This window comes from Anser anser (assembly GCF_964211835.1).
Source record: "Anser anser genome assembly, chromosome: 4".
NCBI lineage: Eukaryota > Metazoa > Chordata > Aves > Anseriformes > Anatidae > Anser > Anser anser.
Genome location: NC_139724.1, coordinates 4,276,678 through 4,291,007, shown reverse-complemented (window position 1 = coordinate 4,291,007; position 14,330 = coordinate 4,276,678). Strand labels below are relative to the sequence as shown.

Below are 14,330 nucleotides of genomic sequence, written 5' to 3'. Positions count from 1 at the left end.
AATAGAGTTTGGGTCATAAATGGATTGAGTTTTTCATTTTAAAATATTTCATGTTAACTTACTGATATGCCTATACCTTTCAGTCAGTGTGAATACAATTTTTGTTTGTAATGAGTTGCTGCTGTTGAGCTGTAGGAGTTTCAAGTAAGGATCCTTTGCTTTCCTCCATCCCTCTATGTCACAAGAAACCTCCACATTTTGTAGCTTCTTCCTTTGCCCTACCTTGGGATCTTCAGTTTCCCTGTTTGGACAGTTAAAGTGAGACCCCAGCCCATCTCTTTGTGAAAAGTTCCTGCTACGGAGCAATAGTTGGAATTGGTCTTCGTCTTGGAGATGCATCCATGGCATAATTTTTCCAACATCTGCTGGCATGCACGTGATGGTTCTTCTGACCTCTGACTAGGCTGTAGGGTTTGGAATTAGTGGTAACAACTTTTTCTGCAGTCTCAGTTTCATTACTCATATTTTTTAACCTAAAAAATTCTCAGCAATAAACGTGAAGGGACCATTATGTTTACATCATATTGACACTCTGTGATGTGTTTGGAAAGTCATCATTAAATATGAGAGAAATGGTTAGATCCTGAACTTTTCCTAGTACAATACTGATGAGAACTTAATGTAATGTAGCAAAAGCACAACTTCTATCTATTAATAAGTTTCTCATTTATTTATTTTTCTCCACACCAGACCCTGTACCATTCCTACTTTTTAGCCATGGAAGTGCCATCTTTAGAATTGACACTGAAGGGACCAATCACGAAAGATTGGTGGCTGATGCTGGTCTGTCAATACTTATGGACTTCCATTATACAGAAGAGAAAGTGTATTGGGTAGACTCAGAAAGGCGACTTCTGCAAAGAATTCACCTGACTGGCGCAAAACGAGAGGTAAAGTTATTAGTTCTCTGAAATTTTCTGAGTTCCTGGGCATAAAACCCTGTAAAGAAACCACCTGCTCTTTAGGTACAGTTCTGGAGTTCCTGTTCATTGGTTGTCACTTCGGACTAATTAAACAGGTTTTGGTGTTGTAATAGTTCTAGTCCTGAGTCTATGCTGTTTTACTCACATTCACAATACACGTAGTGTTTTCCATGGATCAAATGAAGGGGAGGATATTGAGACAAACTGAAGCTTTGAAGACAATAATACTTCTATCAATTTTAAATTAATTGTTATGGAAATTTGTCTTCCAGATTACTGTAACTCAAACTGGCACAAATGGTATGCGTGGAATGTGCTTGAAATCCTACTCTTTTTTTTCTCCAATCTTTTAATGGTTTCTATGGTTGCATAAATGCTTCTTTTAGCACTGCATCTTTTGTTCAGAAAAAAACTGTGCAGTTCATTGCCTCTGGCTGATTAAAAGGGAAGACAGGCTGTTGTTGCTGCATTTTAGTGCTGAGAGCCTTCTTTTGTTGGAGAGAATTTGCAAGTGTTGTTGTACCCATGTGGAGTCTTAACTGATATATTTTATGCTGATTTTTAAGAATCAGGGTCCAGCAAAAGTGTGTTAGGTTTTCCCCCATCTGTAACAGTGCAGGTCTGGGTACTTCCTAGTTTGTGAAATGTAGGAAGAAGTTGTAGCTAAAAGATCAGTCCAGTGTATCGCTGATGGAGAACAGTTTTCCATTTTTTAGGGAGTTACACAGCTCAGAAGGGGTATGTAAAAGTGCAAAGACCAAATGAAAGTGATTAAAGAATAAGAAAGAGAAATAACTACAGGTCTGAGAGAAAATGAAGCAGGCAGTGGAATGAGATGGGAAGCCTCAGTCTAGCACAGTAGTCCCTATACTGAAAGTCAAGCCTAAATTATTACATATGCTTCTTGCAAACTTGTTTTTTGCTTGTTTACAGAGACTGTGTTACATAGACAAAGGCATTTCAGGTTTTGCTATTGACTGGATAAATCAAGACATCCTCTGGGCCAACAGGCAGAAATCAACCATAGAAGCAACAGACATGAATGGGAAGAAACGCAGAGTTATTCTAAGAAATGTTGGTCGTCCCACAAAGATTACCATTGATGCAGAGCAAAGGTAATTTTAACTAGGTTAGTAATTTCATGAAAATGGTCTCAAAATATGTCAAGTAATATGACTGTGGTTTCTAAGGATACTCTGTGCAGTGTGTTATCTGTATCCCAATACCTCTTTGACCGTTGACAAAATAGGCTAAAATATTGACAAGTATATGAGAGAACCAGAGAAAAGTGTGAGAAAAGCCCATCAAAGTCTAATGCAGAATCTATACCTATTGGTCATCAGGGAGAACTTTGCTAGTGAGGACAGCTGAGGGAAAAGAAGCAGTGCTGGTCATTTCTCGATGAAAGTTTCAGGGTAACAGAAACTAGAACTGGAGCACCAAGGGCTATGATGCCTGCAAATGCTGGGAGTCCCTTGTGCTCCAAACGTGGCATACTTAGAATGTTAATTAGTGTATTTTCAGGAAAAACAAACAAACAAAAGTTCCTATTTCCTTTGTTCCTCAGTAGCTCTGAATATTGATTCTGATTCTAGAGTTGCTGCTTTTTGTTATCAGTAATTTGACCTTCATAAAGATGCTTCTTTCAGCTTCAAGCCATTTGCAGTGAGAACCATGGCTAAATAAGAGTTTTGGCATCCTCAGAAGTTATTGATATGAATTTTCACAGTGGTCTCTCCATGCTAATTTCTCTTGACATGTAAATCTCTTCAAGTCTGTGAAAATAAAAGATAAGGAGACTTTGAGATGCTATGGTACAGCAAAATCACATTTTTGTTGCCACTTTTAACTTGCAGTAAGCTTGCTCTGCACTGTGGAAAAATATTTTAATATTAAGACTTGTGTGTATTTTCATATTGCATTTATACATAAAATAGTTTTCTGATGATAGTAATATTAGTAGTATTCCTTGGAGTCTTGTCATTTGGGTAGGCTTTAAAGACCTGAACAGCAGCCTTTATATATATATACATATTGCTGATTTGCTTTTAATATAGTACTTCCCAGTTTTGGAAATATTCACGGGTCCTTAAATCCACTGTCAAATGCCACAGAAAGACATGTTACAAATAGCATTATAAGAGTGTATTTGCTGAACTCATGCAGAAGTTTGTGGAGACTCAAGTGCGTATATTCACCTAGGTGTGATTCACCAAGCACTGAAGCTGTACTTATGTGCTTACTGAAAGACCAGTAAGCCAGTAATGAACTGTAAAGAAAGTAGGCTCCAAGGAGTCTAACATCATTTTTATGTCCTAGTGCATTTTGCTTGTATGCAAACTCTAAGGGCTCTATTTTTAATGTGAAGTGAATTTAAAAAATAAAAAACAGTAGGTTTATCCAGCAGATATAAACATGCATTAAATCTGATTACAACAGTGTCTTCCCTAAAATATGTGCAACTCTTAAGTAATGAAGGTCAATATGATACCCTAATAACAGTTTTTCTCAAAGAAAGGGTCTGGATAAGATTATTAGCAGTGATAAGATTATTTTGCTACTAATAATGCAACTATAGCTATAAGATTTATATATATATATATATAGAGAGAGAGAGAGAGAGAGAATGGTGTTTAGGAATGATGAAAAGTAAGGATTCAAAATAAAGGGAAAGAGAGGGCAAAGAAGATAAATGCTGGCAATTACTCAAGCTGTTCTTTTTTCTTCTGTCTTTCTGTTTGTTTATACCATTTTATGTCCACATGCTGCCTTGCAAAAGATGTGCACAGAGACTATAACCACCTTCGTTTCTTAGTTTCCTTATTAATAAAAAGTGAATCCTAGCATTTATCCAACCTTCCTGATCACTGAAATTTCTTAAATAGCAGGTGTTATAGAAATGTAACTAGATATTAATGAAGTGCTTAAAAATGGCAGTAGAAAATTGGACTGTTCTTGTGGCCATATGTTTTTGCCTATACATTAATAATATATGATAATTGTAGACCATGTAAAAGTGAGGAAAAGCCATGGGCAAGGACTGGTTCTTCCTACTTGTTTAGTACAGTCCCTTACCGGTGAGATCTAATCCTGTTTTTGGCCTTATAACAATAGTTTAAATAAACATAGAAAAGCTGACTTTATGGCACACTGTTTCATACATATAAATCTTTTAATTTTGTGAAGACAAGGCAAAATCATAAAGCTTCCTGGAGTTTTTTGTGCAAAAGTATAAGAGACTAAAGCAAATAATCTGAACTCAAACCTTAAAAAATAAAATATACAATAATGACGGGTAACTTGCCATGTTGGAAGGAAGAATTGTTGCTAACCTTAGTCACATCAGTAAATCTGGGTTCTGATCCATGAATAACCTGAGCTATAAGTAGCTTCAGTGCATAACTGATTTGGGTATTGGAGCTGCATTTTGACTGTCTTAATTCAATGACAGCATAGTCTGGCTGCTATAACCAGCAAGAAGGTAGAAATAAATGAAAACAATAATAGACATGGCATTTTTAAGTTAAGTACCACTGTGTGACATGTTGGACTAGAATTTCTGGAGATGGATTCCTCCCCAGAGGCAGAGGGTGATGCACAGCTGCCTCAAAGACGTGCCTTTTCCTAAGTTTGCAGGAGCCCCCTGCAGATCTGAGTGGTTATTCCAGTTTCCTTCACTGACTGCATGGCTGAACAAAGCAGAGAGAGAGACAACACCACTTCATGGTTAAGCTGGGCTGATTCCTGCTTGACCTACATGAGATAAATTTCAAATACCTCATTGCTTCCTGAACGGTGTCATAGAGTCCCTGATAGAAACTTGTTTATTAAAACAAGAAAACAACTGTAGCAAAAATGTAGTGGTAACTGTACTTCCATTAAACAGAGAATGCTTTGTTGTCAAAAATGTTTCCATTCTTAATAGAGTTATGTTAAGGGAGAGGTATATGGGGTTTTCCTGAAATAGGTCAATGTGTATTGAGAAAGCCTTTTGCTTTATGATTAGTTTTGGTCCTGGAAGCACTGTGGTAAGACTGAAAAATTCTGTATACAGGAGCAACTAAATAAGGAATGTGTAGCAGTGATATGATCTTGTAAACATATACATATATTTTTTCCAAAACACGCCTCTCTTGCCTGCAGGTTGTTATTTTGGTCATCTGACAGCACAGTTTCCAGTATATACCGAGCATCTCTCAATGGAAATGATGTGAGAAATATTTTAAGAACCACAGAAAAGATAAAGGCCATCTCACTAGACTTGGTTGACATAAGGCTCTACTGGATCCAGCATGACCATGGGAAGGAGATTTCCCATATTGGATCGTGTGACTATGATGGAGGAGCCGTTCATTTGCTTCAGAGTTCTGGCCGGTGAGTTTTTCTGAGTTTGTCAGAAATAAAACACTCATTTCCTGGGTATCCAAATAAAAGGAAGACTTTTATTTTATCATTTTATAACACCATGAGGAGTACAAAGTGTAGCAGAAATGACGTGTAACTGTAGATCTAAAACTACAGATTTGAAAATGGAAAAAAGACACTGTTGCAAGGATAATACTGCCACTGAGTACTCCATCTTCTAAGCTAGCAAACGATAACCACTTAATCCTCAGAAATCCTCTCTAAATGTTTATTAGTGGCCTTTTTCTGCAGATAGAGAAGCCAAAAGCAGAGAGATTAAATGATTTGTCCAATGTCACGGTAGGTCAGCTCAGGTGTCTGAGCTATGCTCAAGAGCTTGAGCTCCACCAGGTCTTTCCTATCCTTCCCTAAGCCTGTTGTCCTCCTCAGCTGCTGGTCAGGGAGGCTTGGAGAACGCCCTGTGCTCAGGCTCTCCAGCAAATGTCAGCAGATGTGGTAAAAATGTCCTATACAACCTTTGTGTACCCCTCTGCTCCCCATTGCCTAGCTGAGCGCGCTCCTCATGGGAGGGATGCCCATCAAAAAGGGCACTGAAAACTGAGAAACAGGGGCACTTACCTGGCCTAAATCCTTCAACAAAGCAGGTGCCCATTTTAGTTGCTGGGTTCAACAGGCTGCAGGGTGATACCTAGGCTTTCCGTGTCAGTTGGGTCAGTCTGGAACAACAGTTCATGTAACTGGTGAGAAGTGCGCACCATTTTGCGGGTGTTTCTTGCAAATCTGCAGATTCTGGGCTCTGGGGCTGTCTCTGGCACTTCATCTGACTGTCATATATACCTATAAGATGACATAAGATATATATATAGGAATACAAATAAAAGGTATTTACAGTGAATTGACTGAACTCAATGGTCAGAAAATGTATAGTGAGTAAATAGACAGGGATCAGGTAATGTGCCATCTCATGTTGTTTTCTCTCTGTTGTAGGCATCAGTTGCTTGGTATGTCTCTCTTTGCTGACCACCTGTACTATTCAGAGTTGAAATCTGGTATGATATGGAGAGCCAACAAGTATACTGGAAAAGTTGTAGTCACAATTAGCCTGAAACCATCATTTTTTCCACCAGTGGAGATAAAAGTGGTGCATCCATTTCGACAGCCAGGTGCAAGAACAGATCTCCAGGATTTTGGTAAGTAAACTGTAATGATACAGCCATATTTGTGAGAGTAATAATGTAATACACTCTGATCTTTTACAGTAATATTTTATTTTCAGCAAAACGTGTGCTGAGCATGAACTACTCATGTCATTAATCTGAATATATGTGTAGACGAATGTGTTTTTCTCCTTGTCTTTTCTTTTTTCTTCATTTTTCCTCACAAATACGTTTTTTTATACTTTGCTAGTAAATGCGCAGAGAGTACAGCTTTTTTTTTTTGCCTTTTTTTTTTTAAATTCTTTGTGTAGATTATCTTCATCAAATGTCTATTCTCTTCTGGAAGTCTTAATGCACTGCACATCTAAATACCTCCAATTGATTACTACGGCACTGAAGTTTTTTAAGAAGTATGTAGTGTGCCCTGCAAGTGATAGTGCGAAAGTGTCAGCTTCACTTTGAAAAGACTGGATTAAGAGTCATCCTGTTTGAGACAGACCTGAAGTTTCCATAGTAACTATCAAATGAGAGCCTTAGGTGTCTTTAATTACTATCGGTTGCAGCCTACACTGTGAGGTGTCCATGTCACTGCATTTCACCGTGGGATCAGGAGGTGAAAGTAGCTGGCTATGGATCGCTTACCCTGCCTGAGTATTCCTGCTGAGGCAGTAGGAAGCGGGAGGTGCCCAGGGAAAATAATGTCTTGTTCTCTGTTCTCTGGAAAGCAGATGTAGAGTATTATTGATTTAATTGAACAGCCTTTGTCACCAGTTTTGCTTTGACGTGAAGAATTGAGCAAACAGAAGGCAGGCATCTGGGAGTGTCAAGCAATGATTGCAGAACTCCGAAGTGAAGAGTCTTGGGTTGCCAGAGGTAGAGGTGGTATAAAAACATTAGAAGAAAGCAGTGTGTGTTTGTATGAGCAAAAATGAAACTGTGTATGTCTTGCTTGAACAATTTTTAAATACCTACTGTATTCATCTTCACCTTTCTACTGTATTCGGCTTCATCTTTCTTCATGCCAGCTGACAGCTTTATATGATACTATGCTGTATCTCCTTCCTTAAGTTTGGTCTGAGTGGGAAAATCAAATCTTTAAGGGAACTTTCACTTTCAAATGCTTTGTTTGCAGTGCAAAGTTCTGTTGACACAAAGAATAAAAAGTGCTCTTGGAAATCAAACTTATGTGTGTAAACGCAGGGAGCCTTCATTCAGAGACAATACCTATTCTGTGCTTCCTTGGAGGAAAACAGTCATCTTTTCAAACTAAAGCACTTTCTTCAGCTTACACACTTGGTGCTCTCACACAGAGAAACTAGGAAAGGGCGCGCATGGTGACATGCCCACACAAGGCTTAGGGTTGTTGCAAAGAGATTTGGAAGGCCCTGCATAGTCTCAGGAAACCCCCTTGGGTGTTGTCTGTCACCATATTTACAATTACAGGAAGATGGAGAGGGAGAAATAGTGACCAAGAAAGGTAGTTCATGACAGCAGTCTCCTGAACCTCAGGGTCATGTTTCATATGTTCTCTCCATAAGAGTATGCATCGTGTTGCACTTTGACTACGGGCACTTAGCTTTTATTCCTCTCCCAGAAGATTAACTCCCCTCCTTCCTCCAGAACGTGCTGCTTTCCAGTGTTTCTCTTTCCACTGGAAAGAGGTGTTCCCCACTTTCCTTTAATAATTTAATTACTAGTGTTTTTAAATGCCTTGCATTATTTAGCCCTATATTTCTAACGTGTCTTACAAAGTATGACAGTAATTGTTTTCAGCAATAGTTCTTTTTTATTCCAAATACCTTCTTGTAAAAATGTCTGGGAAGTGATGGAGTAGAAAGAAGCTTAACGGGCTGAATCCAGATGAACCTTTTGGACTTTGCATGTACATTGCTTGGCTTATCCAGTGCAAGAACTGGGATAAAAGAAGGACTAATGAGCCTGGAGTACAAATGAGATTTATAGCTGATCTTACAACAGAGAAACTCGAAGATAAAAGCATACCTCGACTAACTGGATGCTCTGTACAAGCTAAGAAAGTGTATGTTTCACTGTAGTGTCAGCTGTGAATTATCAGACCTTCTTTAAAACAGATAAAAAGTGAGTTCCTTCAGATAAAAAGGGAACTGACAAGAAGAGCTCAACTGACAGGACTTGATTTTTGACAGGAGTTTTGGATTATTTACTTTACTACTTAAATTCCTTATGTTCCCTCTTCCCTTTCTCTCTCAAAAGGCTTTCCTGAATTGATCAGGACCAATAAATAGACAGAAGAGCATTAATTCTCCTACGGGTTTTCTATAACCCCATACAACTTTGGTATGGCAGTAGCTGGAAGATGGCCTCCAATTTACCTCAAGCCCCTTCAATAACTAACCCTAGATTTGAAGTCAGTATGTGTATTTATAAATGCCTGCTGGAATACTCTTCTCACTTTTATTAATGGCTCATAAGACACCTAAATTACCTTACAATCTAAAAGGCTGCTTCTAGATATTTTTTCTTAAGTCTTCTCTGACAGGTTAAAATTAAGAGGAAATGATATTCAGAACACTCAGGATAATTATATTATTTAATTTTTTTAACATAAGGAATTACCTTGTGTTTCTTTCCAGTGTGAGATACTGGTATCAGACTATCATTTGAAAACACCCATTTCCATTTAAAAAAGGTGATGGAGTGGGTGGTGGTGGAGAAAATATGTTTCATAGTGGCTGTTCTTCCAGAAAAGATTATCTTAAAGCTTTGATCAATAACTTAGTCACTATTCACTTCTAGTTTTGAGATGCGATAGTTTCTTTCTTCTTTTTCCCTTCCCCTTTCCTTTTTTTTTTTTCTTCTTTTTCTGACATATTGCTTTGGCAATATTGAGGTCTAAAATTATTGTGTTAAAGAATATCTTTCTGAGATTTCCTAGATTGCAAAATTGTTTGCTATGGTATTTCCATTGTAACATCCAGGTTTATTAGGTCTCATTAGACCAATAATGGTACAAGTAAGGAACAAGAAAACATACTGGTGATAAGCATGAGATGATCTTGTTGCTCATTCGTATTGTTTTGAAATTGCATGTACTTGCACTGCTACCTCTGTAATGAGTTCTGTATTGGAAAGTCAGACACCCCACCATGGTATATGCTTGATTTGACTACAACAGGGACAAAGATTAAGGGTCCAGTAACATAGATTCAAAACTGGTTCTACAAAAAGAGAAGTGAAGCTAAAACTACATAAAATTCAAGTCTCTGATAGCCTAACATGCTTAATGACATAGATAATATCCATCTAATCATCCATTCATTATTTTTCATTCAATTTTGTTAGAGAAAAGTCAATCGGTTTCATCTAAATAAGTCCAATGTTGATGCTTTCTGCCAAGCTGAAATTGTCTGAAAATTATGTCTAGGAAATTATTTCACTCTTCTATAGATGTGGTCTGTCATTCCAACAAATGGCCAGCATTTTCTCCTCTGCGGCTAGCAGAAGACTAAACACTGAACTCATATATTATGCTGCTTTCCATCTCTTGGAATTTAGAGGGTAAAGTGGAAATAGTGCAAGAAATTTGTTTGCATACAAGTGTCTTCCCTGCCTGTATGAGCCTATGATTTCCTCTGTTACACAAACAACACAGGGCAAATACAGAGTTGTGGGTGGGTGGCTGCATACCCACGTCCAGTAACAACAGTTCATCTATTCTTAGCTTGGAAAAGGGGCAAGCAACCCCAGAAGAAGATTAGGAAGATTAAAACAAAAATAATAGTTTGTGATACAAAAATAAAGACTGTGAGTGTTGCATATCTATGAAAGCACCAGCTGTGAAAGACAGCCAAGCAGAGACACATGGCTCTCCCAGTCCTTCCCATGGAAGGTGTACCTGTTTGCCTTATTCTATGAAGCAAGAAAAGCAGGAAGGCTTCTGAAAACCTATTGAGTGCTCTTTTCTGCTTCCTCTGAAGAAACTTTGTACATAACCTTTTAGGGCATCAAAAACATTTTGAGTTTTAAATCTGACTACAAGATTTATAATGTGTGCATTTCTAATAGTCAGGAACCCAGGATCCATTTCAGTACAAAGATTCTCTAGGCTGTACTAATAATTTTAAAAAGAAAAATATGGTCATTGTCATCTATCCAGGCTTTTTTATTGTTTGCTTGTTGTTTTTTTTTTGTTGTTGTTTGCTTGTTGTTTTTTTTTTAAGTAATGTAAGACCTAAGCACTGCTTTGTCCTAATTTCCAGACTTTTTCTTTCTTCCCTCATTTTTTGTGTGTCCTCTCTCTTCTTTCTGAGTGATTTGCAGAGCCTGATAGCACACAATATTGTTCATAACTGGCTGCATATGAAGCCTGCTACACTGGTTTTTCCCTTTCGTAGCCACTCTAGTTACTCACCCAAACCAAGCCATCCCCTGCTTCAAGGCTCTTTCCAGATCTGCCTGTGCTGATGTGGAGCTAGAAATGACCATTCATAAAAACCTACTCTTATTCCTACAAGTACTTTAATTTTATAGTGACTTTTTGGCCTGATTTTACCAATCAAGATTAATAGAGATTGTTTTCTAATAATAATAAGTTCCTCAGGTTGAGCAAATAGCTGTTGAGAAGGAGAGGACATGTCACTGCATCTTTGATCAAAGTAGTTCCTCCTTGAGCAGAAGATTGACGTGGTAAGAACTCCATTTTATTTACATTTACATTTACATTAAGTTTGTTCTTCCAGAAAGAGGAATCTGTGATATAACAAAAGAAAAGTGCAGAAGAAGAACTTGCAGGCCAGACTCGAGGACCCATCGGTGTAAATGTTCTAGTGGCTTTGTTTTAAGTCGAAATAAGCAGTATTGTGAAGGTAATATATGGATCTGCGGTCAGCTTTATTCCATCAGACAAAAATTTTCTTCTGTTCTTTTACTTCATTTATTCTTATATTGAGCAATATGAAACACTGAGAGGTCTTAAAAATTCCAGTTGGTGTAAATGTTTAATGGGTATAAATGGTTTAATGGGTATAAATGTTTTAATCTGGATTGCTTTAATCAAAATTTAATATTATTATTATAGTTAAGTTACAACTTTTAGAAGCATCTTTTTCACGACAGAACCAGATTTGAAAAGATGCAAAGACATGAAAATTATGAGTTTATAGCATTTAAAACAGCCATCCACCCATCCACTTCAGGATTTTTCTCAGGAAATTAGCCAGTATTTTTTTCCGAAAGGAAGCTTCTAATCCACTTCTGTGTTTTGAGAATTTTACTTAAGTCACGTTGGAGCCTTTTTTTAAAAATAATAATAATATAAAAAAAAAATTACTGTCTGAATAAAGTGTCTAATGTGAATTTTTGGTGTGCACACAGGATTTAACTGGCACCAGATTCTCTATGGGATGGCATACTTTGCTTCTGGCTACCTATGCTGGACTCATACATAGTGAATAGGTTACTTAGAAGGTTTTTGAAGCTTATTTGAATGAGGTCTGCAAACTTGATTTTTTTTTGGCATTTACTAGGACCAATATATTTTATAAAATGAATGGGCAAAACAGTCTGGAAGACTGCTAGTTTGCTTCATTAATCCAATTCCCTGATGCTGGTCGATGACCTTATTCTGACACAGCATGTTTCTTTTCTCAGATATCAATGAGTGTGGCTTCTGGAATCATGGCTGTACTTTGGGCTGTGTGAACATCCCCGGTTCCTATTACTGCACCTGCCCAAGAGGTTTTGTTCTGCTGCCTGATAGGAAAACATGTCACGGTAAGTAGCAGTGATGCAAAACCATCTCCAGTATGATATTGGAGATGGTTCTCATATAACACCAAAACCTCTGCCAGTTTTATGTGTTGCATTGCTCCCTTCCAATCCCTTATTATGTAAGTAGGATCAGCTTAAACCAAGTGAACCAAAGACAGATGGCAAGTTTAAGGAAGTGTAAGTCACCCATAAGTAATCAAGTATGAGCCTCTTGGGGAGCAAAAAGGAGTCAGGTTTAATGCATCTGTGTGTCTGGTTCTAGATGCCTGCATGCAGTCCTCATGTCGAATTACAGGCCTAGGTTTAATGGTGTTTGGGGAGTTGTTTGCCAGCTAGCACCCTCACCTCTGGGGATCTTGCACTCTGTCAAGGTTTGTCTGTACAGTGGCATGGCTTCTGCACTGACTTTTCTTCAGCAGCAAAAGCTAGCAGCACAACTTATGCTGGTATAATATTGAAATACGGTAAGTGGGGCAAAGAACACAGACTGTCATTTTCTTGATCATTGAGAGTCATTAGGGATTAATGGACAATAGACCATTTGGAGATGCTGATAAAGGATGATAATTTGATTAGTCACATACAAGTAATGAAAAATCTGATTATGGTATGAATGCACTTGTAGGTAGGTATCTTATGGGCCTTAAACCCCAGCCTAGAGAGACCTCTCTGCTCAGATTCAGCTCTGTGGCACAGTACAGGTGCATAAGCAATTACATCATTTTAAATGCAGTCTCTGAATTTGGCTCACTGTCTAACCTGCATAATGATTTGCATAGTCTCTGAATGAGCACCTTACAGCACTGTCTTTTTTCATGTCAGGTCAAGGTTGATAACTTTGCTAATGTGCATGAAATCAATAAAATTAAATGCATAAGCAAGTTTACAATGAGCAAGACACATCACATTGTTTATTCTGGGTGGCTGCTGTACTTTGGGAAAGTATTTTTTTTTTCTTTTATCAATTAAAATGTGTATCGAAAATATACTTGAGAGAATTATCCATATAACATAAGTGGTTATAAACTAGGAGGCTGTCTAAACCTGGACAAATGTGGAAAAACAAAATGCAGAGAACACAGACAGTTCGAAGGAAATAACAAAGATCTATGTTTGAGCAAGCTTCAGGGACCATGTTTTAGTCATAGTAAGAATCAGAGGTGAAAAGTTTTGTTCCTTCATCAATTTTTGTTTGAAACCTCAAGCAGGCACTTCTCTTGCTCTGTTAAGGAGGATCCAGGAGCAGGATTTAGTGGCCTAAGCATGAGTATCCAGGGTGTGGGAGACAGCTGCACAAGGCAGCCAGATGTGACAAGGACCTACAGGAGACCTGCAGCCAGAGGCTGTCGGGTGGTGGGATATCCCTCTGTGTCCAAAACAACACGTAGACACTGTGCAACTTAGTCCTACTCTGGGCGACTAGATGAACCATATGCCTACATTTTGGGTGCCTCAAATTAGATAGAAAATAATGTCTTTCTAACACAGGCTAGGGATGCAGCATGGGCAGTATAACTCCATAACTACTGCAGCACAAGGCAGATATGTCGCCATCAACACACCTTGAGAGATAGAGAGATGCAAGGTGAGAAGTCCATGTGCTGACCAGACGTTTTGATGCTTAGTCCTCCAAGTCCTGTACGAAGCTTTTCATCCAAAGCCACAAGCTCTGGTCAGAAAGAAACAAACAGTCCATGAGATCAGTTTCTTCACCCCCTTCACTGTGTTTAAAGCATTAGAGCAACCGGGTCCAGAGTGCAGCTGCCTGGGAGAAGGCAACAGCTACAAACCGTTTAAGCTGGTGTATGCAGCTGATTCAAAAAAGCAGCCGTGGGAAACCTGCGTTAATTCCAGTCTGCCAGGGGGTGCTGCCATATGGTTCTGGAGGGGGCACAACGAGATGCAGCACTGCAGGGCAGAAGGTGAAATGAGGATATCCTGTAGAACTGCATAGAAGAGAAATAAAATAACAATAATAATAAATCTTAAAAAATTGTTGGCACTACAACTATTATAATAGAAAGTAAAAGGAAACTCTTGCTAGGTCCTTGGATGGTTTTGCTCCTATAGCCTCAAAAATTACCACTAAGGAACATGGTTGTATTTCTGGAAGGTTCATTTCCTATTTTCATTGGTT

The 14,330-nt window shown here is 38.3% G+C and overlaps 1 protein-coding gene across 3 annotated transcripts in view; it reads left to right on the top strand.

Annotated features, from left to right (window-relative positions):
• The window catches only part of EGF (epidermal growth factor), a 61,677-nt gene that overhangs the window by 12,255 nt on the left and 35,092 nt on the right, over positions 1–14,330 (top strand). For all 3 annotated transcript variants that reach the window (XM_083834337.1, XM_083834335.1, XM_083834336.1), the window contains exons 3-8: positions 691–890; positions 1,857–2,038; positions 5,067–5,297; positions 6,276–6,478; positions 11,164–11,289; positions 12,074–12,196. In XM_083834337.1, coding sequence (XP_083690463.1) covers positions 691–890; positions 1,857–2,038; positions 5,067–5,297; positions 6,276–6,478; positions 11,164–11,289; positions 12,074–12,196 — 1,065 coding nt within the window. The remainder of the gene's footprint in view (positions 1–690; positions 891–1,856; positions 2,039–5,066; positions 5,298–6,275; positions 6,479–11,163; positions 11,290–12,073; positions 12,197–14,330) is intronic.